This window comes from Oscarella lobularis, chromosome 9 (genome assembly GCF_947507565.1).
Source record: "Oscarella lobularis chromosome 9, ooOscLobu1.1, whole genome shotgun sequence".
NCBI lineage: Eukaryota > Metazoa > Porifera > Homoscleromorpha > Homosclerophorida > Oscarellidae > Oscarella > Oscarella lobularis.
In genome coordinates this window covers 195,277-217,895 of record NC_089183.1, presented here as the reverse complement: position 1 = coordinate 217,895, position 22,619 = coordinate 195,277, and the positions used below count along the sequence as shown (strand labels likewise).

The 22,619-nt window shown below is 47.0% G+C and overlaps 10 protein-coding genes across 16 annotated transcripts; 6 read left to right on the top strand and 4 right to left on the bottom strand.

Annotated features, from left to right (window-relative positions):
* Nucleotides 1–76: 76 nt before the first annotated feature.
* LOC136191319 (two pore channel protein 1-like) lies at nt 77–3,096 on the bottom strand. Its single transcript, XM_065979640.1, has 2 exons — nt 2,972–3,096; nt 77–2,758 (listed from the first exon to the last, which is right to left on the bottom strand). Exon 2 carries the CDS (start codon nt 2,754–2,756, stop codon nt 153–155), a length of 2,604 nt encoding a protein of 867 aa, XP_065835712.1. The 5' UTR covers nt 2,757–2,758; nt 2,972–3,096; the 3' UTR covers nt 77–152.
* Nucleotides 2,289–6,963, top strand: LOC136191320 (palmitoyltransferase ZDHHC17-like). 2 transcript variants are annotated; one of them, XM_065979642.1, is made up of 15 exons: nt 2,289–3,307; nt 3,365–3,442; nt 3,508–3,652; nt 3,954–4,018; nt 4,068–4,138; nt 4,202–4,416; nt 4,473–4,612; nt 4,680–4,774; nt 4,838–4,959; nt 5,535–5,600; nt 5,652–5,745; nt 5,978–6,061; nt 6,123–6,280; nt 6,335–6,436; nt 6,486–6,795. In XM_065979642.1, exons 1-15 carry the CDS (start codon nt 3,108–3,110, stop codon nt 6,558–6,560), a joined length of 1,710 nt encoding a protein of 569 aa, XP_065835714.1. In that variant the 5' UTR covers nt 2,289–3,107; the 3' UTR covers nt 6,561–6,795. The 2 variants fall into 2 exon arrangements, with proteins under 2 accessions (XP_065835714.1, XP_065835713.1); XM_065979641.1 differs by having other exon boundaries at nt 2,292–3,307; nt 6,335–6,426; nt 6,486–6,963.
* LOC136191325 (uncharacterized) lies at nt 4,033–8,239 on the bottom strand. 4 transcript variants are annotated; one of them, XR_010670833.1, is made up of 5 exons: nt 8,016–8,239; nt 7,803–7,949; nt 6,175–7,586; nt 5,445–6,112; nt 4,033–5,371 (listed from the first exon to the last, which is right to left on the bottom strand). XR_010670833.1 is itself a non-coding variant. In XM_065979647.1 (3 exons), exons 1-3 carry the CDS (start codon nt 8,178–8,180, stop codon nt 6,957–6,959), a joined length of 942 nt encoding a protein of 313 aa, XP_065835719.1. In that variant the 5' UTR covers nt 8,181–8,239; the 3' UTR covers nt 4,033–6,956. The 4 variants fall into 4 exon arrangements, 1 of the variants encoding a protein (XP_065835719.1); XR_010670834.1 differs by having other exon boundaries at nt 4,033–6,123; XR_010670832.1 differs by having other exon boundaries at nt 4,033–6,112.
* Nucleotides 8,240–9,406: 1,167 nt separating this feature from the next.
* On the top strand, nt 9,407–11,187 carry LOC136191326 (synaptonemal complex protein 3-like). Of its 3 annotated transcripts, none has more exons than XM_065979651.1 (8): nt 9,407–9,561; nt 9,615–9,711; nt 9,771–9,825; nt 9,880–9,932; nt 10,255–10,372; nt 10,419–10,518; nt 10,692–10,895; nt 11,013–11,187. In XM_065979651.1, exons 2-8 carry the CDS (start codon nt 9,636–9,638, stop codon nt 11,070–11,072), a joined length of 666 nt encoding a protein of 221 aa, XP_065835723.1. In that variant the 5' UTR covers nt 9,407–9,561; nt 9,615–9,635; the 3' UTR covers nt 11,073–11,187. The 3 variants fall into 3 exon arrangements, with proteins under 3 accessions (XP_065835723.1, XP_065835721.1, XP_065835722.1); XM_065979649.1 differs by having other exon boundaries at nt 9,409–9,561; nt 9,628–9,711; XM_065979650.1 differs by having other exon boundaries at nt 9,415–9,561; nt 9,628–9,711; nt 9,889–9,932.
* Nucleotides 11,188–11,708: 521 nt separating this feature from the next.
* On the bottom strand, nt 11,709–13,264 carry LOC136191324 (histone-lysine N-methyltransferase KMT5B-A-like). The gene is made up of 7 exons (XM_065979646.1): nt 12,934–13,264; nt 12,769–12,881; nt 12,553–12,719; nt 12,484–12,503; nt 12,295–12,431; nt 12,105–12,223; nt 11,709–12,039 (listed from the first exon to the last, which is right to left on the bottom strand). Exons 1-7 carry the CDS (start codon nt 13,201–13,203, stop codon nt 11,792–11,794), a joined length of 1,074 nt encoding a protein of 357 aa, XP_065835718.1. The 5' UTR covers nt 13,204–13,264; the 3' UTR covers nt 11,709–11,791.
* A 29-nt stretch (nt 13,265–13,293) lies between these two features.
* On the top strand, nt 13,294–15,052 carry LOC136191322 (lysosomal aspartic protease-like). The gene is given in 10 exon segments (XM_065979645.1): nt 13,294–13,453; nt 13,509–13,644; nt 13,701–13,824; nt 13,875–13,993; nt 14,042–14,241; nt 14,296–14,418; nt 14,468–14,612; nt 14,663–14,761; nt 14,812–14,850; nt 14,852–15,052. Coding segments are annotated over 10 exon segments (1,194 nt in total). The 5' UTR covers nt 13,294–13,391; the 3' UTR covers nt 14,999–15,052.
* Nucleotides 15,053–15,165: 113 nt separating this feature from the next.
* LOC136191315 (lysosomal aspartic protease-like) lies at nt 15,166–16,862 on the top strand. The gene is made up of 9 exons (XM_065979635.1): nt 15,166–15,288; nt 15,344–15,479; nt 15,536–15,659; nt 15,715–15,827; nt 15,878–16,077; nt 16,132–16,254; nt 16,305–16,449; nt 16,505–16,603; nt 16,653–16,862. Exons 1-9 carry the CDS (start codon nt 15,227–15,229, stop codon nt 16,794–16,796), a joined length of 1,146 nt encoding a protein of 381 aa, XP_065835707.1. The 5' UTR covers nt 15,166–15,226; the 3' UTR covers nt 16,797–16,862.
* On the top strand, nt 16,824–18,702 carry LOC136191314 (cathepsin D-like). Its single transcript, XM_065979634.1, has 9 exons — nt 16,824–16,981; nt 17,042–17,177; nt 17,233–17,356; nt 17,404–17,522; nt 17,580–17,776; nt 17,828–17,950; nt 18,001–18,145; nt 18,206–18,304; nt 18,354–18,702. The coding sequence occupies exons 1-9, from the start codon at nt 16,920–16,922 to the stop codon at nt 18,495–18,497; spliced, it is 1,149 nt and encodes a 382-aa protein (XP_065835706.1). The 5' UTR covers nt 16,824–16,919; the 3' UTR covers nt 18,498–18,702.
* Nucleotides 18,703–18,754: 52 nt separating this feature from the next.
* LOC136191316 (intelectin-1-like) lies at nt 18,755–19,680 on the bottom strand. Its single transcript, XM_065979636.1, has 3 exons — nt 19,390–19,680; nt 19,199–19,345; nt 18,755–19,150 (listed from the first exon to the last, which is right to left on the bottom strand). Exons 1-3 carry the CDS (start codon nt 19,648–19,650, stop codon nt 18,755–18,757), a joined length of 804 nt encoding a protein of 267 aa, XP_065835708.1. The 5' UTR covers nt 19,651–19,680.
* A 362-nt stretch (nt 19,681–20,042) lies between these two features.
* On the top strand, nt 20,043–22,547 carry LOC136191506 (coiled-coil domain-containing protein 91-like). The gene is made up of 13 exons (XM_065979855.1): nt 20,043–20,154; nt 20,215–20,259; nt 20,311–20,452; nt 20,506–20,783; nt 20,855–21,031; nt 21,096–21,254; nt 21,301–21,402; nt 21,452–21,730; nt 21,787–21,855; nt 21,905–21,991; nt 22,039–22,128; nt 22,177–22,290; nt 22,342–22,547. The coding sequence occupies exons 1-13, from the start codon at nt 20,092–20,094 to the stop codon at nt 22,447–22,449; spliced, it is 1,713 nt and encodes a 570-aa protein (XP_065835927.1). The 5' UTR covers nt 20,043–20,091; the 3' UTR covers nt 22,450–22,547.
* The last annotated feature ends 72 nt before the right edge of the window (nt 22,548–22,619 follow it).

Sequence of the window (22,619 nt, the reverse complement as noted above, 5' to 3'; positions counted from 1 at the left end):
CTGGTTCTATAAATATTCGATGACTTTCGATGTAGCTAGATTAGGATCGGAATACGTGTGATGTCAAAATGCGCTAACTTTCTCTCGACACGGAATAAAAAAAGACAAAAGGGAAGAAAAAAAGCATATATAATTAACTAGGGCTAATTCATTCAATTATCTTCACTGTTAAAATGTTCTTCAAACGCTCCGGACTGATCCAATAGAAGAGGCGCATCGTCGTCATCGTCGATATCCGGCATTTCCGTCAATTCGCCGGCAGACGAAAATATACTTCGCTCCTTATCCAATTTCTCTTCCTGCTCCTCGACCCACGCTTGAATCTCTTCCGCGTACAAAAGCAAGCGAAAATCGGCCTTCGTCTTACGACGCATTCCCTTGAATCGATACTGTCCCGCCTGCGCGTACGACGCCCGATTCTCGGCGCGATTCCAACGAGCGAGACTATTGTACTCCCTCACGCTAACGCTCACATTTATGACGTCAAAACCCTCGCCGAACGCCTGCGTTTCGTCGGAAACCTGCTCCTGACTCTCAATCCGAAACATAAAAGCGTCTAATATAAACGATATCACTATGGCAACGACGACGGAACTGACGAGAAAGAAGAGCATGAAATAGACGCGCGTCCACTCGGTTCCCGTCTCGATGACGTAGGCATTCATCGCTATGTACCAATTATTGACTATCATCTGCTCGAAAAGGAGCACGTAGCTGGAGAGAATATTATCGAAATTATTTAGATAGTAGAAATTGGAGCTGCCGTTTTTTCCGTCGTAATTTTCCGCGATACCAAAGGCGTCTCGTAAATACGTATAATTATCGTTGTACTTGCAACAGCCACGACACAGGAGCCCTGGGAACGCTTCCATGCCGATAATCGCGAAGAAATAATAGAGAAGGAGAATGAGTATGACGACGTTGAGAAGACGCGGCAATAGAACGAATAGCGTGCCGAGAACTTCGCGATATCGTTTCTTCACTTGAAACAGACGAATGAGACGGAGTATTCGTACGTAGAAGAGATAGCGGAGCCATTTCGTGACGGCGTGTCTCGTATCGAAATAGTCGGTTTTGGAAGTACAACTAACCGGATCATGAAGCGCGAAATCGGCAATCATGCCAATGGAACTGAGTAGAACGCATAAAAAATCAAAAATGTGCCACGCTTCGGTGAAATAGTTTTTCGGGCCGAGACCGACGATTTTCAGCAGGGCTTCGATTGCGTAAAATATTAAAAAAGCGACGTTGATCCAGTAGATGGTACCGTGCTCTACGAGCGTTTCACAACGACTCTTGTTGTTCACTCCTACTCGACCCGTTTTCACGGCGAGATAAATAATGAACGCGGTAAAAGCGAGTAGGGAAGCATTGATTACGTAACGAAAGAAACGATGTTGGACGAAGACGTTGAGCCGACGGAAAAAACGGCGCGCGCTAGCGTTCTTTAGAAACGTGTACCAGCGCGCTTCGCCTTCGTTATCGCTGTACATCTTCCACGTCATGTCTCGCACGTCGTAGAAGCGCAAGAATTCGTGCAAACTTAAATTACCCGTACACGATTCGTCGAGCGCGCGAAAAACGCAGAGAACGCGCAGACGTTTCCATCGCGGTCGATAGACGGCGAGTAGCGATTGAAATTGCCAGAAATTCATCGGTTTCGTGCCGCACAGGACGTCGTAGGCGCGACAGAGAGCCTCGCGTTTGTGGAGAAAAAGTTTATTAAATTTTTTCTTTTCGAATGTGCTGAACGTACTGTAGACAACGGCGAGAAGTAAATTCATGATGAGATAGAGACCGATGCAGAGGTAGAGGATAAAAAAGATTGGCGCCCACCAGTATTCGTTAAATACGGGCATCATTACCGTGGGAAAATTGGCCGTCGTGAGGAGAATGAATAAACTTACGAACGACGTCCACAAATCGACGAAATAGACATTTTCTTCGATGTCGAGAAAGAGAAAGAAGGCGAGAAGCGACGAGAAGAGAATAAAGGCGAGTAGGAGAATTACAATGTCTAATATCGGTAATAGAGATTGGAGAATTTGTCGCGCAACGCGTCGAACGCTCTGACAATAGTACGTGTCGAGTAAGAAGAACGGGCGCAAAGCGCGCGTTACGCGCACGTGATTTGTCGTCCGTATCACTATGACGACCGTTTCCACCATCATTACCGCCAATAAGAGTAGCTTTATAACGGTTCGTTTGTGACGTAAGAAGTGGCGCGCGCCAAGCCAACGCCCTTTCATGTACAAATCCAATGCAATGACGCAGAGACAGACAAGTTCGACGGACGTGTGAATTGTACGGTAAAGCGCCTTTTCAGGCAAGTCAGACTTCGGGTCGAGGCAACGATTTCTGGAAACGTTCCATACGGGATGGTAGGGCGTAATAACAGCCGGGGGTTCGACGATTGCAAGGAAAATAAGAGCGAGAGACGCGATAAGGTCGAGCGTCCAAAATATGTGATTGTGGACCAAGCGATAGGCTTTGACGGCACTCGCCGTCGTGGGATGCGTCGTGAATTTATCGTTATCCTCACCTTCTTGAAGATAGATAGCCGCTTGGAGACTGCGTTCGCGTTGTGACGTCACACTTCCGCCGTGACGTAGACGACCGCGCCCCTCCAGGCGAGCCGGAAGCGATGCCAATATTGAGGCTCGCGGCGATTCGCTGCCGTCGTCGCGGTGACGTAAGTAGCCGACGGTTTGACTGCGCACGCGCGGCGCCGTCGCGTTGTTATCGTTCGTTTTCATGACTGAAAATGAAAACGATACTTAATTTACGCGCACGTTACGCAAGGCTACTTCGACTCGACTGTTTGAGATCTACTTTGCTAGTCTTACAAAAGACGCTATTTCAAGTAGGATAGATGCAAAAGGAGATGCGACTAGAGTAGTTGAATCGCTTTTCTCATGATGAGGAACTGAGCGAGTCTAATAAGCCACTAAACGTCGTCTAGTAGTCTTACCGATAACGAAAAGCCTCTATTCGTTCAGAGACGCCTACAAATTCACGGCGAAATGAACAAGCGTCACGTGAAGACAGATCTCACGAGAGCGTGACCGGGAACTCGATACACCAATCCGGGACCGCGCAAAGAAAGCATGTCCGTCCCGACGGCGATGCCAGCGCCTCGTCCAGAGGACGCAGACACGTTCGACCTGACGAAAGCGACTCAATTCGGCGTCTACGATCGCATCGTGCAGCTCGTGGAGCACGATAACGTCGATCCGACTCAGGCGGACGAACAGAAGATCACGGCCCTCCATTGGGCGGCAATCAACAACCGAATCAAAATATCCAAGTAATAATTCGCAGTTAAACTACCGAAATCGAACTCCTAAACGCGTCAAATGCGAAGATATCTTATCAAACACGGTGCCGTAGTGGACTCGTACGGCGGCGAATTGAATTCGACTCCACTCCACTGGGCAACGCGGTAGAATTAATTAATTTAATTAATTAATTAATTAATTAAATGGGCGCGATTTTTTTCGTCTGTAGTCAGGGTCATCTTCCCATGGTTGTAACTCTGATTCAACATGGGGCCAATGCGGAAGCGTTGGATGGCGAGGGTTTGACTCCCTTTCATTTGGCGTCTCAGTACGGGCATACGGGAATAGTGCTCTATCTGCTAGCAAGACTTCAGGTAGATAAAAGTAGATACACTGTAGTTGATTATAAATACACCTCATATGAATCAGTTATTGGAAAATGTCTGATATGAAATGTATTGAAACGTAGTGCATAGTTCACATGTAATTGCTATAAGCGTTACGTCACTGATTTTTCATATAAAAATAGCGCGTGTCTGATATCGCGGTGGGGGTCATATGTGTGATATTGGGCCTTGCGGTTTCTATATTATGCAGGCTCATTCATGATGCATGCCATGCATTATCCCTATCTACCCACGCATCTTACGTACTAATCGCTGAATGTATTAATAGAAACCCAATGTGAAAGATCAAAAGGGAATGACACCTCTTATGTGGGCGTGTCTACGATGTCTAGGGTAAGGAGACGTTCTTTATTGCGCATTTATGCGCGTTTATTATTCATAGCAAAGAACCGTGTCGCACACTCTTAGCCATGGGGGCGTTACCAAATCTCCCAGATGCTAACGGAAATACGGGTTTGAAAGAGAACAAAAATGCGCGTCTCGATTTTTTTATTTTTTGGGGGATGGGGTCTTTAGCTTTGCATCATTCCGTTTCGGCTCAGAATAAGGCTTCCACTGAGCTTCTGCTATCTGCTGGAGCCGATTTAGGCATGGTGAATGACGAAGGTCAGACGCCACGCGCGTTAGCCGTCGCTAAGAAAAACGTGTGGGCCATCGAGAGGCTCACGCTAGCCGAAGCTCTAAAGAAAAAGACGATATCGCGTCTAACGTATTATATTAGATATGACAAGGTGCGACGACCAGCGAAATATTGACCATAGAATAAGTGATCAGTGTACCCTTTTAGAAATTTAGGGAATTCGCCGTCTTTCTCATCATATTTCTCGCTATCTGCACCGTGGGTCTCGTCGCGGAGAAATCGAGTAATATTTGGTATTTCCTCATTGGATTCCTCGCGGTGACAGTCGCTTCCGGTTACGCAGTAAGGTCAGTAATGCTTGCCCTTCCCGGATATCCTTTTCCGTGGGGTTTCTTCTAATCGCATCGCTTCCAGATTCTTTGACGATCATCGCAATGCGTTGGCCATGGCAATATATCTCGACACGAAATTCGCCATGTACGCGACGTATCTCTATCTCTTCTGGCCCTGTAAGCGCGTAGCCTAGAAAATAGATACGGGGATTTTTTATAGACTTTTTTTCTTCCCCCCAGACGTGACGTTTCGAACGCGTTGCGCGTTCGCTTTCTGCTCGCTCGGTCTCTTCTATAACTACATCCAAGCCGGTCGCAAAGATCCGGGACGCACGTTCGTTTCTACGGAATTGAAACGAAAGGTCAGTTGAGCATACATAATTAGAGAGGACACAATAGAACCTCGCCTAGGGGCCGACCACCTATAGCTAAGCTATATCTCGACATGGGGTCTTTGAATTTATTCAAAGGAAGGGATGTTAGGTGTGAGCCTTTGATTTTTTTTGCTAAACTAGGCAACCTCCTCTAATATACATAGCCTCCTCCTAATAGCATCGATGCTTTATGCAAAGAGAAAGAGATGAGTTTTGGCGACGAGTTTGCTTATGGTTCCACTGGGGCACGTAGCCAAAAATTGCGGTTTTTTAGTTGCAATGATTCACGCCCAATGGAATGTAGTCGGTTAGGCGAGGTTTTGCCGTAGCCGCTAAGGAGTTTACCCTGGATTATCTTCCTTAGTTCCGACCTCGTAAACAAATCTTGCGGGGTGGGTGGCTGGGAATGTAGAACCAGTAAAAGTACTAAAGTGGTTTTGTCTGGAATTGGGCTCTAAGAATAGGATTCTTACGTATTTCCCGTCCATTAGCTCTAAGTTACGAAAACCCGAAACCGGATTCGCGTCAATTGCAACGCATAGTCGCCTCCCCTTCTCGTGTAGACTCTGATACACACAGCTGAAACAACAGGAAAGATAGACATGAAGAAAGTGTGCAGTACGTGCTTGGTACGCTTCCTATGCAAAACGACCTTTGCGAAACCTTTTCCCCCCCCGTAGGTTCCGAAGCCAATTCGATCGAAACATTGCCCCCTATGTGATCGCTGCGTGGCGAAGTTCGATCATCATTGCCCCTGGGTTGGTAATTGCATAGGTAAGTTCGCTAGCATCTTGTGGGTCATCTGGCTCTTTGTTTCATTTGGTGATGGGACGCACTCACTGAGTGCCCATCTTGCACCAGATGAGATCATTCGTTAATTAATTACGCAGCCTATAGTGATGTTGTGTGACCAGTTGGCGCTCTGGTTTCCGCCTCCTAGCCAGATGCGTTTATTAGTCACACGACAGGACGTGCGTTCACTTCCTTCCTTCCTGTTCCCCTTTAGGTTGGAAAAACTACCGAAATTTCGTCGGCTATCTTTTCTTTCTCCTCCTCATCATAATCATCTTTCTCCACGGCTCGTCCCAATGTAGAAATAAAAGTCCTCCTTATATATCGTATCCCTCTGATTCTCTCCCCTCTAAACGTAGACTATAAACACACGTGTTATATGCCCAAAGAATGGGGTGGCATCATACGTACGATGCGCGAACGAGTCGCCTGCTCCCCGTGGGTTTTCTGGATGATCGTCAACGGCGCGTTTCACGCCGTTTGGGTTTCCCTTCTCCTCTTATCGCATCTCGGTCAGGTACGTATGCGAACCCTCCTAATGGATTTCGGATAGGAGCGACGTTGATCTTAGATTCTCCTCCTCGATATGACCACCAACGAAATGTTTAACTTTCGTCGGTACGCTTATTTTGGTTCTTCTCGACGTTGGGGAAGTCCGTACAAGTCGGTTACCGCACGCACTCGCGCCCCCTTTTCTTACCCTTGATTTGTTTTCTATGCAGTCGCGGCCCCCTTGTGAACGTGGCTTCGTTTCTCGGCTGCTCCCTGTGCGGATTCATAAAGTACCGGGCGATTGATTGGCTAAACGAATTCGATGCCCCCGAGGCTGAATCAACATCAACGTCGGCGGGGGCGGCGGGGGGACGTTCTCATTCGCATTTTCCTTTCGGTCTGTGCTCGTGTGGTCCGTGCGGGCATTCGCATTCGCATTCTCATTCTCATGCCCACTCGCATTCGCATGTCTAGAGGCGTTGCCTTTTTTGGGATCTGCTTTGTCGTTTATTGTACATGAATATGAGAGAGAAAATGCCAGCTGGTTCGCATGCTTGGTTTTCGATAAAAGCGAAGTCTGTCGCGGCTAGCTACATTAGGACAGATGATGATGAACCCATGCTATAAATATATACCGTACTGTATGATGTTCTCCGACTGCCTGAGGATATATAGAGAGAGAATCTATTGGCTTTGCCTTTTTATTGACTCTTGGCCTTGTGCTTCTTCTTCGCCTCTCGTTCCCTCTTCCTTTCCGCTTGCTTTTCCGCCTTCCTTGCCTCCTTCCTTGCCTCTCTCTCTGCCTCCTTTGCTGCGTCACTTCCCCTGGCTGCCTCGGTTTGTTCCTGCGACGAGAGTACATGTGGTTCTGGGAGCACTTTGGGCTCTGTAGGTTTTGGCTCTGTAGGTTTTGGCTCTGTAGGTTTTGCCGATGTAGGCGGAGTGTGTTTCTTCTGCCCTTCTCCCAGAGCTTTCTTACTGCAGTCGTGGTAGAGACACTCGACGCATTCCTGTCCGTCCGAGTTGAGGTACCGTCGGCATCCTCGCCCTCGTTTGTTGTCTATGTCTACCTTTTCGAGCTTGCACCCCGGCACTTGAGGATATCCATCATCGTCTCGGGTAGGAACAGTCGCGTTTTCTGGCAGCGGATCTCCGGAGGAGGAGGCGGAGAACGAGGGGAAGCTGTATTCGCTATCCTCTGACTTTAGGAACCCAACCTGTCCATCCTTGTACGGTTTCTCGACATCGTGCTTTAGAGCGCAGAAGTTAACGAGTTCCCTGTAGTTTCTCATCAGGTCTTCAGGTTTTAGTGGAATCGTTCTGTCCAGGACCTGCAATGAAAATCAATGCTTCAATTACGGCTCGGCGATTGAACGGATGACTAAAGCATGCAATAGAGTTGCCGCCCACTGCAGCTGCGGTGCAGTAAACAAACATCTGTTAGACGTGGCAAATGGCCTAATAAGTTGAACCAACAGGGAAACGGTGGCGCAGCGACCACGTTTACGCGGGGAGTGATATCATGCGCACTACACACAAAAGTTTACCCCAAAGTATTGGAGTTGAACAAGAGTCCGTTCGGCTCTTTCGAGAAGCTCATTTTCTCTCGAGCGGTTGAATAGTTCGTGTGGTACAGAAGGATCCGCTATGCACGTTGCATTTTTCTTTATTGCAACGTACAAGCCAACGTATTTCTGAGGAAGAGATACGCGGCATTAGAGTATACTTTTTCTGACGTAAATCTATCCACGGTGACTCACTTTTTCATAGACGACCGTCACACGAACGAGCAGTTCCTTGTTGCCTTTGGGAAAGGCTTTGAGTTTGGGCCTTTTTGAATCGGAGCGTCGACCGCGCGCTTGCACCAGTTCACTTGCAATTGCGGCGATAAGAAAGGCGAGAATGCAGCGGCTGAAGAAAGTCATCGTCACTTCTATTTCGAGTCAAAGGAGAGTCTGGAGTAGAGGCAATAGACGAACTGAAGCGTCTGACGATCGGCTCCCCGTTAAATAGTCCTCTGGCCGCCTTCAATCCAATTACGGCGACGGTGGGCGAGTGCGCATATCTTCATGCATGATTAATCTAAACAGTCCTCCCAGTAATGAGAACCAAACGAGACGTGCGGTGGCTTCCCCCCGTCCGGCTCCACGCCCTGTCAACGCAAGCACGCGCGCACACCGGAGACGTATGGCGCGGTTAGAAACGACACTTCCTCGAAACACTCGGAGGTGAACCCCAATATCGGAAGACGCGTAAAATTGGAACTGACGGTCGGAATGGACCCAGGAAACGACTCCGACTCCACGTCGTGCCTACGTCAATGTTATTGCAAGACGCTCTAGACGATACGTTGGTGTCTTACGACGCCGACGCCTCGCGACTCATGAAAATGAGAGACAGATGCAGAGCGAATTCATGTGCAAAGATGCGCCTTTTTTTGCATCGTACAGCCGCTGAGCGCTGCGGTATTAGGACCCTAACCTCATAAATTGATTTTGAACGGTGCACGTCCACAGCTTCCTACTGATTATCTACAGTATTACTTAGCTATTACAGGTAGAAAGGACAGGAAAGCGAATGACAACAGGCGGCTGCACGTTTCTCCGTCTTCGTACGATTTCAATTTACGAGTCGGCGAACGAGATTCTTGCATGGGAACCCAGAGCGAGTTTTCCATGGCCTCGAGGCTCGGATCGATGCAGATGACGACGTAATTAAATTCATTGATTCCCTTACATAAAGCCAGGTGTTACCGCGCGTTCGCTCCGCGTCGCGGGGGGTGAGCTCTAATGCACGAGAGGAGGCGATCTGTCTAGCGCCAAGTGGAATATTCGGATCGTTTTACATCGACGTTCCAAATCGAGCTCCTTTTTCCGAGGCATGTTTATAAAAGTTCGTTCGAAAATGCATGCCGCTAGGAAACCGCAGAAACGTGTCCGCCCCTCGCTTAAAAACCCATTCCGCGCCTAATCGGGTAACAATGCGGTTGATCGAGGGTCGCACGCTCAAAGTGTTTGATTTCGTAAAGAAATTAGCTAGAGAAAACGACCTCCAAACGCGCGATTAGAGAAAAGAGAAATCGCTCTTGGCGCCGACTTCCGGGAGATCGAAGGACGCATGCAGCAGAAGAATTTCGACTACACGACAAATTGCTACGTTCTGGGGGGTTCATGCCCCGTCTAAGGAGTCCGATTGGACATTGCTTGCATGTCTCGCGTGAGACACGCCTAGTAACCTACGCATGTGCGTATCTGTTCGCGCGCAATTTTTCAGCTGGAACTGAATTTCATTCACGCCCGCCCCAAAGTGCGATCGCGCTGCACAATCCGCGTTATCGATCGTTCCTCGTCGTTCTATAGTCGATCGTTTCAGCTCTCGCGATGCCGTTATCGAAGAAACCGAAGCTCGCTCGCGAATCGTCGCGAGACGCCGTCGAATCGTCGTCGAGAGCGAACGGTTTGTCACGCGACACGACGCCTCGACTATTTACGAACGCGAGGGGGGCCCCTTGTTAGGACTCGGCGACGAAAGCGACGTGGAGACGGAAGAGGGCTCCCGCAAATCGACGACGTATGTTAATCGTGCGGTCGCACGGCGAAAATTGTCTCTAATTGATTGATGAAGTTGTTTCAGCGGGTCGTCGAACGAATGGCAAAATCTCTTTCAGAGTTGCGGAGGTGGGTGTGGTCGCGACCACATTGTGCGGTGAAGAGGGGGGGTACAATAGGCGTGGTCGCGAAATAGGAAAAAATGGGCGTGGTAACCGAGATTTGGTTGCGTGGGCGTGGTAAGGGAATTGAAACCTTGGAAACGCGTGGGCGCGGTCTTATAAACTCCATTATGAAAAACGGCGGTTGGTGGTTCCACCGCAAGCGGGGGACGTTTTTTTGGAGAAAAATTGTGCATGATTAGTCGAAAGGAAATCAAATTGTCTTTGCTCTTTTACCCGGGGGGAGAGGATAATGGGAGGATGAGGAAACGTAATTGTTCTCTTCTCAGTTGACATGGGGAAATCAATGGAAGCCAAGCGAAAGCGATTGGAAAGCTTCACGCAGGCTTCGCTCAAGACGACGAACCGCAAAGTGGAGGAGATGTGGAAGAAACAGCAGCGAGAGCGGTGAGGGAATGACTTCGTCACGAACGCCGCCCCTTTGTCCATTTAGCCGCTCCCTGGCGGAGATCTACGAAAACAAGATGTCTGGAATTTTTTCCCAACTCGATGCAGATTTGGAAAAGGCCAAAGAATCCGACGAGAAAATCTACGTATCAACTCGAGATATCTGCGGAGGCGTCAGGAGCATTTGGACCCTTCGAAGTTGCATTAGTAATATGCATGACTCCTCAAATGTAGTTCCATGACTTTTGAAGTGCTCCTGACGTCACCATCCGATAAGGTGTCTTAGTGTCAACATTTTTCTTTCTTTCTTCTTGTGTAGGAGGCGTTCAAGCAGCAGCAGAAACTTCAACAGCAGCAGCGCATCATTCACGGGCAGCGCGTCAAGGAATTGCGTCGCGTCCACGGCGACTTTGTGAAGGGCGTCGAGGAGATGGAAAAGGCGCAGGCCGAGCAGCAGTCGCGCGCTCAGAGCGAACTTCGCAAAGAGATGAATCAGCTTCAAAGGAAGGTTCTATCTGAGACGGTAAAGTGAAAAAAAGTGGGGGAGGGATAGATCTAAAAATGAATTCAATTCGATTTTTCGACACTGTCGATTTTCGAATCAAAACATTATCGACTTTTTCTCTTTTTTTTGATATAGCATAACGAGGACATGGCCAGCGTGCGAAAGACGCTCTCCGCAATGCTGACCAACTTGTAACGAAGCCGACGAATCCATCCAAGCCCTGGCAACCCTTATCATTTGATATTTTGCGTTCTTCGCGTGTCGCGTGTGCAGCACTGTGTTTACCTAGCGTTGTCTCTCCTTTTCCCTAGTCATGCACTGAGCGTCTCATTATCTCGTTCCCATTCCCCTATACGGTAATCGTACCCCCACCAACCAAGACAACTGACGTCACGCCATGCAGCCAGTGTATCGTTCCATTAGAGGTCAAATTTTTGAGGCTAGCTAGACCAACAAACGTCGGGCCGCGGCGCGCGGCAGACTGTCATACATGAATGGTAATGCAAATTCGACGTCGTTGTGTGCCTCAAGCACTTAAGTACGGATTCGATGTCCAAACACGCCGATATTGGCAAGCCTTTGTTTGGACGGCCATGTGTACGTTGACTACGTTCCCAGCAGAACGCGAAGATAAGGACTTGGGGTCAAACAATACGATAGTCTACGGATGATACATGTACGTTGTCGACTTTAATCCATTTAGCGTGTAAAAACGGAAAAGTATATCACCTCGGGGTGTTTTCGTTTCAATTTATCTCTGAAACGTGCAGCGGACTATAGAAAAAATCGACTGAATTTGTATGAAGAGCGATCCTACTCTATCCCCTCCTCTTTTCAGACACAAGCGTTCTCCGATTTCTATTTCATACTAGACTACAAAAAGAATTCTCTGCTCTGTACAAAAACGTCGCTGTTCACTGTAAAAGCAACATCGGCGACGAATCTTTTCTCTCGACATCGATCGCTCGCGACGTCGCCGGCTCGATTTCTGCGTCGAAGATGTCCGGGTCGAAACGTAGGCGTGGCGGCTGTTGCCTTTCCGCCGGCGCACAATCGATTTTTCCCTTTCTGCGCCTCGCCTTGCGTTTTTTCTCCGCCCCGTCGTCGCATTCCCTGCATCGTTCGTCGTCGCGAAGCGCGTCCAACCACGAAGCGTCGTCGTCTAAAAACCACGCCTCTCCCGCTAGTGGGACCCCCAGCGGAGCAATTGATCGATTAATTAATTACCCGTGCTGTCGATTTTAATTCGCTTCAAACGCTTTTCCGTGTGCCTCAAGCTGTAGTGCGGCTTTCGCTCGCCACTATTACCCCCCGTCTTCTTCTTCTTGAACGCACCTGTCTTTCTCCTATATATAGATTAAAAATAAATATTCAAGGGATAGTGCCTCTAGGTAAGGATGACAATTGTCCCCCTCACTTTTCGCACGTGACGCATTCGCAGTCCTCGTTCTTCACGCCGAAAAAATCGCTTCCATAGTAACACGTGACCTCGTCACCGGGTTCCATGTTTCGAAGCACTTTGACACAGGCAGTGTCACGATCAGTAGCAATAAACTATAAATTTAATTAATATATTGATATCTAAATTATTCAAAAAATCGCTCACGGAACACGTGGGAAAACAATCTAAATTTTATCAATAAATACATAAATAATAAAAGTATAAATAATTTACCGTGGTTGATATAAGCTGCAGGGCCGAGCCATAATTGGCTACAATGTTTCCGAGTCGAAAACATGACGCTGAAATCGTTTATACCCGGCTTCAAAAGCGTTCTTTCTTCCTCTTCCGTCATCGTTGCTATGACACCAGCCAGCATAGTCATTTTATCACCCTTCGTCCTATAAAAAGAATCAAAATTAATGAAAACGTTATTTATCTATATGTTACCAGTGACGCGTTGCTATGATTTTGGCTCCTAGGTGATTTTCCTGTGAATAGCGACGCGACGGGACAATGCGAAAGCCCGCGCGCGGGTTGAACATTCTCAAATAGCGCGCGACCTTGGATACGTAAATTTGCCCTGCCCACGCTTTCCTTATATGGTTCGCTCACGTGCTCGCGAAATGCACCGATTTGGTTTTCGGTTTTGCCGACAAAGAATTTCGACGCCCACTTGCCGTCGAATAGGCGCGCTAACGCATCGTCGATTCGATGCGTTTTCTGATAGTCGTCGACGATTCGACGCAGTTCCTCGACGTCGTTTCGAACGGGACGAAATTTCGCGTTCATCTTATGGGTCGAGAAGCCCATTGTCGGATCGACGACGAGATTGACGGCTATGTCGTCGAACTCGGCCAAGTCGCGCGCGGTGAACGCTGCCATTACGTTCGCAAGACGACGAAAGTCGAACAGGAAATGGAAACCATGAGTACGCGTGGTAACGCGCGCGCGTTGAATGACGTAACGGGACACGACAGTTGACCTCAGAAAAATCACGTGTGCCTGAAACCACGTGCTTGTCTGCCCACCTTGTACTTCCAGTCGCGTTTTCGCTTTCTCTACGAAGCAGAATGCTCGCTCACGCCTCAATCTTGCTCCTACTTGTCGCGACGACCTTCGCCGCCGTTCATAAGTAAGCAAATCGCGTCGAAACGCCTGAGAAACCGCGTGACATTCACGTGGCGCAGCATTCCTCTCCGCCCAATCGAGCCGAATCCCCAGCGCAGCTTCGGCGATCGAGTTCGCGCGACCCGATTCGTTCTCGAACGTCGCTACGGCAGCGCTTCGACGAAAGGCGAAGAGCCGCTCGTGAATTTCGAAGACGTTCGTGATTTTTTTCGCGTGGGCGCGGACCTTCGAGCTCGCCTTTTTTTTTCTAGGCTCAATACTACGGGGAAATATCGATCGGCACGCCTCCGCAACCGTTTAAAGTCATTTTCGATACGGGATCGTCGAATTTGTGGGTTCCCTCCAAGGAATGCGGACTTCTTGACTTGGCTTGCAGTAAGTGGGCGTGGCGAGTGTGGGTCTCGCTTTGTCACTTTTCTATTTAGAGGCCCACGAGAAATATGATCACACGAAATCGTCGACGTACGTTAAAAATGGAACGAAATTTGCAATCCAGTACGGATCTGGTCAAATGTCCGGATTCTTGAGCCAAGATACACTGACAGTACGTTTTTAATTAATTAATCTTTATTGATTTATTGATTTATTTTAGGTCGCCGGATTGACCGTTCAAAACGTCACGTTCGCCGAAGCGACGCATGAGCCCGGATTGAGTTTCATTGTGGCTAAATTCGACGGAATTCTTGGCATGGGCTGGATTGAAATTTCCGTTGAAGGCGTCGTACCGCCGTTTTACTTGATGGCGCAACAGCACTTGGTCAAAGCACCCATATATGCATTCTGGCTGAACAGGTTTCTCACCAAAAAAGTCTAAATAATATATAATAATTAATTAATTAATATTAGAATTATTGAGCCTAATGCGGGCGGATCGCTCGATCTGGGCGGCGACGATCCGTCTCACTATAGCGGCGCACTCACCTACGTTAATCTGACGAAAGACGGCTATTGGCAATTTGCTCTCGACGAGTAAATAATATTAACATAGTCACGTGTTTATTATTAATCGATTTTCTAGTATGGTTGTGGCTGGAAAGGGGTCTCTCTGCAAAGAGCCTTGTCAAGCTATTGCTGATACGGGAACTTCGCTCATGGCTGGGCCTACGGACGCTGTGAAACAAATTCAGGAGTGGATTGGAGCAAAGCCTTTGGTTGAAGGAGAGGTGAGTCAATATAGCCAATGATGACGTCATCTCAACTATTTACTTTATAGTATACAGTTGATTGTTCCAGTATTCCTTCGCTGCCTACAATCTCGTTTAAACTTGGCGGAAAGACGTTTGATTTGACTGGAAAAGATTACGTTTTGCAGGTAATGTTAATTGGAATTTTTTATTGAATTATTGATTTTTGGGTTATCAGGTTTCGGGCATGTGTCTGAGCGGTTTCATGGGAATCGACGTTCCCGCTGGACCTCTCTGGATTTTGGGTGACGTCTTCATTGGAAAGTATTACACCGTCTTCGATATTGCAAACAATCGCGTTGGATACGCTCTGGCGAAGTGATTGGACCTCTTTTGCTTGTTTCGTTCTCCTGTCTTCCTTCTAAGTGTTGTTTTGTGTGAAAATCGTGTCCTGCGTAATAAATGCAGTTCGTAGAACATATAGTACGGTTGCGAAGGGTTAGCTTGTTCATAGATTGAATGCGATGTAAATGAGCACGCTTTTACGCTTGGTAACTCCAGACCTTAGAAAAATCACGTGTGCCTAAAACCACGTGCTGGTAGTCCAGTCCGGTCCGGACCAGTCGCGTTTTCGCTTTCTTTCGCCTAGCAGAATGCTCGCTCACGCCTCAATCCTGCTCCTACTTGTCGCGTCGACCCTCGCCGCCGTTCAAAAGTAAGCACATCGCGTCGAAACGCCTAGAAAACCGGGTGACGTTCACGTGGCTCAGCATTTCTCTCCGCCGAATCGAGCCGAATCCGCGTCGCAGCTTCGGCGATCGAGTTCGCGCGACCCAAACCGTCCTCGAACGTCGCTACGGCAGCGCTTCGACGAAAGGCGAAGAGCCGCTCGTGAATTTCGAAGACGTTCCGTGATTTTTTCGCGTGGGCGCGGACCTTCGAGCTCGCCTTTCTTTTCCTAGGCTCAATACTACGGGGAAATATCGATCGGCACGCCTCCGCAGCCGTTTAAAGTCATGTTCGACACGGGATCGTCGAATTTGTGGGTTCCTTCGAAGGAATGCGGAGCTCTTGACTTGGCTTGCAGTAAGTGGGCGTGGCGAAGGTGGGTCTCGCTTTGTCACTTTTCTTTTCTATTTAGAGGCCCACGAGAAATATGATCACACGAAATCGTCGACGTACGTTAAAAATGGCACGAAACTTCCAATTAGGTTCGGATCTATGTCCGGATTCTTGAGCGAAGATACGCTAAGAGTACGTTTTTAATTAAAATAATTTTTATTGATTCATTGATTTGTTTTTAGGTTTCTGGATTGACCGTGCAAAACGTCACGTTCGCCGAAGCGACGTCTGAGCCCGGACAGAGTTTCATAGTGGCTAAATTTGATGGGATTTTTGGCATGGGCTGGATTGAAATTTCTGCTTTAGACGTTGTGCCGCCATTTTACTTGATGGTGCAACAGCACTTGGTCAAAGCACCCATATACGCATTCTGGCTGAACAGGTTCCCCCAATAATATTAATTAATTAATTAATTAATTAATTAATTATATATTAGAATTATTGAGCCCAATGCTGGAGGATCGCTCGATCTGGGCGGCGACGATCCGTCTCATTACAGCGGCGAACTCACCTACGTTCCTCTGACAAGAGACGGCTATTGGCAATTTGCTCTTGATGAGTAAATAATATTAACATGATAGTCACGTGTTTTATTAATTGATTTTCTAGTATGGTTGTGGCTGGAAAGGGGTCCCTTTGCACGAAGGCCTGTCAAGCTATTGCTGATACGGGAACGCCTTTCATGGCTGGGCCTATAGACGCTGTGAACAAAATTCAGGAGTGGATTGGAGCAAAACCTTTATCTCAAGGAGAAGTCAGACGACTAAAATTAATATATAGTCTATGATGACGTCATTGCAACTATTTAGTATGCAGTTAATTGTTCCAGTATTCCTTCGCTGCCTACAATATCGTTTAAACTTGGTGGAAAGACGTTTGATTTGACTGGAAAAGATTATATTTTTAAGGTAATGAATATTTGAATTTTAATCGATTTATTGATTTTCGGGTTGTCAGGTTTCAGGCACGTGTCTTAGTGGTTTCATAGGAATCGACGTTCCCCCCGGCCCTCTCTGGATTTTAGGCGACGTCTTCATCGAAAAGTATTACACCGTCTTCGATATTGCAAACAATCGCGTTGGATACGCTCTGGCGAAGTGATTGGACCTGTCTTTACGCTTTGCTACTGTACATGTACCTTAGAAAAATCACGTGCGCTTAGAACCACGTGCTTTGTCTGCTGGTATAGTCCAGTCCGGACCAGTCGCGTTTTCGCTTAGAAGAATGCTCGCTCGCGCCTCAGTCCTGCTCCTCCTTGTCGCATCGACCCTCGCCGCCGTTCACAAGTAAGCAAATCGCGTCGAAACGCCTAGAAAACCGCGTAATCGACGTTCACGTGGCGCCAGCATTTCTCTCCGCCGAATCGAGCCGAATCCGCGTCGCAGCTTCGGCGATCGAGTTCGCGCGACCCGAACCGTCCTCGAACGTCGCTACGGCAACGCTTCGACGAAAGGCGAAGAGCCGCTCGTGAATTTCGAAGACGTTCGTGATTCTTTCGCGTGGGCGTGGACCTTCGAGCTCGCCTTTCTTTTCCTAGGCTCAATACTACGGGGAAATATCGATAGGCACGCCTCCGCAGCCGTTTAAAGTCATGTTCGACACGGGATCGTCGGATTTGTGGGTTCCCTCCAAGGAATGCGGACTTCTTGACTTGGCTTGCAGTAAGTGGGCGTGGCGAGTGTGGGTCTCGTAAGTTTTCTATATTTAGAGGCCCACGAGAAGTACGATCACACGAAATCGTCGACGTACGTTAAAAATGGAACGAAATTTGCAATTCGGTACGGATCCGGTTCAATGTCCGGATTCTTGAGCCAAGATACACTGACAGTACGTTTTTAATTAAATAATCTTTATTGATTTATTGATTTATTGATTTATTTTTAGGTTGCTGGATTGACCGTGCAAAACGTCACGTTCGCCGAAGCGACGTCTGAGCCCGGACAGAGTTTTGTCGCAGCTAAATTTGATGGAATTTTTGGTATGGGCTGGATTGAAATTTCTCAAGGCGTCGTTCCGCCGTTTTACTTGATGGTGCAACAGCACTTGGTCACCGACCCCATATACGCATTCTGGCTAAACAGGTTTCTCACCAAAAAGTCTAAATAATATATAATTAATTAATTAATTATTAGAATTATTGAGCCCAATGCTGGAGGATCGCTTGATCTGGGCGGCGATGATCCGTCTCATTACAGCGGCGAACTCACCTACGTTCCTCTGACGAAAGACGGCTATTGGCAATTTGCTCTTGACGAGTAAATAATATTAACATAATCACGTGTTTTATTATTAATCGTTTTTCTAGTATGGTTGTGGCTGGAAAGGGGTCTCTCTGCAAGGAGCCTTGTCAAGCTATTGCCGATACGGGAACTTCGCTCATGGCTGGGCCAACGGACGCCGTGAAAAAAATTCAGGAATGGATTGGAGCAAAGCCTTTGGCTCAAGGAGAAGTCAGACGACTAAAATCAATATATAGCCAATAATGACGTCATCTCGACTATTTACTTTAGTATACAGTTGATTGTGACAGGATTCCTTCGCTGCCTACAATCTCGTTTAAACTTGGCGGAAAGACGTTTGATTTGACTGGGAAAGATTACATTTTGCGGGTAATGCAAATTGGAATTTTTATTGAATTATTGATTTTGGGGTTATCAGATTGGGAGCACGTGTCTGAGCGGTTTTATGGGAATCGACGTTCCCGCTGGACCTCTCTGGATTTTGGGCGACGTCTTCATTGGAAAGTATTACACCGTCTTCGATATTAAGAGCAATCGCGTTGGATACGCTCTCGCCAAGTGATTGGACCAGTTTCTTTCTTCTGTCTTCCTTGTAAGTGTTGTTTTGTGTGAAAATCGTTTCCTGTGTAATAAATGCGTAAGTGTGGGGATGAAAGGGTGGCTGATGACTACTGTATGAAGTAGAGATGTTTTATTAGTGTTGTAGTGCGAGCAGATTCAATGCGGAGTAAGAGTAGTGCTGCAGAATTATTTGTTTATTGATAGCAGACGTTAAGTGCCCTATAATTCCAACAAAAAAGTTCAAGACAGTTGATACTTCTAAAGACGGATTCCGACGGACATTCTTTTCTTTGCCAGATTTTTGTGTCCGTTGGCATTAAATGCAATTCCATCATAGCCGCTACCCAAATCACCGTCTGTTCGGTAATATGGAGTTGAAGTGTCGCCACACCAAATGTTACACTGTTTGTAGCAGTTCGTATAGCCGCTCATAAAGTATCCTGGATAAAACTGATTTGAATTGTCAGAATTATCACATATCAAAAATTGATAGCGATATTTTGTTGAAGCTGCCCCGTGGCCTGTCCAGAAACCGTAAGTACTTCCTGGTACATTGTAGTCAGTTGTTCTTGTGACTATAGATCCATGAGTGTTCTTAGTAAACCAAGCGGAGAGTCCACTTGCATCATGGTCAACATAGAGAACTTCTTTGAACTAGAAAACAGGGATTGAATGCAATTTTACACTCGTATTGCTACTCACGGGAATGCTGCTGCAATCAGCTCTATAGCCAACTGTCCCATATGGCTTTGCTGGATTGTACGTCTTCTCTGTTTTTAATTTCACGGCGAAGTCTGTAGTATAGCACATAGTCCAGCCTCCACCAGCCGTCGTCATGTCACAATATACCTTTAACACAATGCCGGTAAATGCAAATCTATGTATTGTCTGACCTGAAATGCCCCTTCATAAAATGACGAATCCGGATTTATCCAATAGACTCCGCTAGGCAAATTTGAATCCTTTTTCTTTATGTCTTTGCACGATTTTCCGGGATTGTTTTGTGTATTTGCAGGTGCAGTAGGTGCAGTAGCTGTACTTTCGATCAATGAAGCTGCAGTAGTACTTACGTTTGATGCAGCTGCAGTAGTGCTTTTGCTCGATGCAGTACCTTCGCCCCTGAGTGATCTCCACTCTTTTCCATTGCAGTACATCAGTAACCCGTTGGAATAATTAAACGCCACGAATCCTTGATAATGAAATGATTGATCATTACAAGGTTCATCGAAGTAGTCTGTTGACTGTACCAGCTATTTCCAAATCGCAAATTCTGTAAGTTCGACCGTCAGCGAGCCGAATACTTTCAATCCTTGCTCCCGCTGCAAAAGCAGCGGCCAGAAGGAAGAAAATACAGCTGCAGGGATGTAAAGTCATCTTCAGTTGCCTCAACTTTGCTCTCTGGCTCAGTAAGACTATATACCTGTGTCAAGCTGCGGAAACGGAAATCCGGAGTTGCCGCTGAAAAACGGGGCACGGAAGCCATATCTATGATCTAATGCTCCGTAATTTTGTGACATACCGTTTACGCATGCTCATTTGCATTCGCGTTTTTTTCTTCGCCGTAGCACGTCTTTTCGACTGGTCCGCGACTCTCCATGTCAGGCAATTGGGCGAATTTCGGCGACTTCGGCGCGCCGTCGGGTTCCAGCGCGGCGAAAGTAGAAAACGAAACTACGCGGTCTCAAAACCTTCGTTTTCAACCTCAAATCGCCCTCTAGACCACCAGCGGCGGCGACGATTGGGCCGATTTCGGCAGCTTCGAAGTAAACCCACCCAGAAAACGCTCTAAAAGGCAATAAAAACGCGAAATCTAGACGGCGGCCCCGACGCCGGCCCCAGCGCCGGCCCCAGCCCCCGCACCCGCTCCAAAACCCGCCCCATCCACTCAATCGTGGGGCGCATTTCCTCCAGCGGCGTCGTCATCGCCAGCGCCGGCCCAATTTCCAGCAGCAACAGGTAATAAAAAAATCAGATATATATTTTTTATTGAATTCTATGCATATTTCGAGGTGTTTCGGCTCAGGATATCAATCGTCAGCAGGAAGAGGAACAGCGTCGTCTGTTGCAACAGCAACAATTGTTGCAGCAAAAGTTGCAAGCGTCGCGTCAGATGAGTCAGCCTTCGACGCAGGTTTTGCCGCCGCCCGCCGCTTCGCCGACGAAACGACGAGCCGCGCCTTTTGGATCGACGAGTGGCGGTGGGGGCGTGGCCGCCGTTGCTAGACCCAGTCCTCCGCACGCCCATTCGCCGTTGACTCAAGTCAAGGGAATTCTGAATCCGTTTGAGGTAGATTATATATTTATTTATTGATTTTTATCATGTGATTGTTTTTTGATTGTTTTTCTTTTCTCTTTTAGCATGGAGGCGAAAAGGTGGGCGGGGCGTCGAAGAGTGTCGAAGAGCAGGGAGAAGATTTCTTCGCAAAATTTGAATCGGGGATGAGTCCGCCTCCTCAAACGCAAGCCCAGCCACGCCCACCACAGAAACCAGTTGTAGAAGAATTTGTGGCATTCAGCGAGTCATTTCCTGTACAGGTGAGAAAATTATTTAATCAACATAATTAGAAAAATTTATAAAAATTATTTAATCAACATATAGAGTGCTTCTGCTGCTCCTCTTCCTGAGATTATTCCCACTCAAACGGCTAAAGAGTTGCCGAAAATTGATGATTCTAAAGTGAGTGAGTTGAGTGAGAAGGTGGCTGCTCAAGAGGTCGAGCTCTCTGCCATGGAGAAAGAAAAATTGAGAATTGAGAAGGTAGGAATCTAGAATGATATTATTAAATAATTCTATTTAATTATAGGAGAAGGAGAATTTATTGAAAAAGTACGAAGCAGCTGAGAAAGAACTCGGGGAAAAGGAGCAAGCTCTAAACGAGCAAAAAGAAAAATACGCTCAACTTCAAGTAAGAAAAAATCAATAAGATTAACCCAAACATAACTATTGATTTCCAGCAAAAACACGGCGACGAAATCAAGCAGATACGGGAAGCCGGCCACGACGCATTGGCTGTGATAATCGAAGAATATAAGGAGTTATCCAAAGTCGCCGTTTTGGAGGAACGAGAACGTGCTCATCAGGAATTGGGCGTGGCTTTGAAAGAGGAAGCGGAAAAATGCGAGAAATTGCTCATAGAGCAAAAAGATCGGCTGAGCGACATGCTGAGAGCCGAGCAGGAAGAGAGCAAGGAAAAAATTCAAAGTGCTGTTGAGAGTCTTCGGGAGGAAACCAAGGCAATTGGATTAGCGGATTAAAATAATTAGATCCAGATTTTTTTGTTTTGTGTTAGGAGCTGTTAGCTAATAGTTTAGAGGAGGAGAGAAAGCGAGGCTTAGAGGCGTTAGAAAAGGCAGTCAACGTAAGTTTTAATTTTTTAATTAATTAATAGAGATTTTATTGAGATTTAGGCTGAGAGGGAAATTGGCTTGAAAGCTTTGGAGCAAGCCGTTGAAACGGAGACGAACAAAGGAAAGGAATTATTGGAAGAACAGAAGGTTTTAGTAAAGAAAATAACAGTTTTACTAAGTTTTGGGGCTATTAGAAAGAGATGGTTAAACTGATGGACGAACAGAAGGACGAATTCAACGTGCAGCTTCGAAAAACGATTACAGAGGAACAGGAGAAAAGCAAAGTATAGTACGAAGCTATTATAGAGGATTAGGAGTGAGACTAGTCATAGGAATTGATACGAGAGGCCGTTAGAAACGAACGCGAAATAGGAGAAGCGGCCTTAGGCGAGGCCGTGACCCGAGCCAAGGAAAACGTCGTGGAGAGCATGAAAGAACAAGAACGAGTGAGAAAAGTCTGAGAATTAATGATAAATAAGTAGTTTGGGATTATGAAGGTGGCTGATTCGAGTCGGCAGCGGCACTTAGCCGCTCTCGATCTGTTTCTCGAGAGCGCTTCGAAGCAATTGCGCGATCTTATGCTAGATTCGTCGAAGGAGAATTAAATTTAAGTAATTAATCGATGTTTTTTTGCATGATGACGATGTGTCCCGCTTTTCTTTTCTTTTTTTTGTCGGAATATGGAGTATTTGCTCTCGCGAAACTGAAGAAGACGTCGCGACTACTCCATTCTCTCATGAGGTTTCTTCCTAGCAACGATGACGCCAACTGGTCT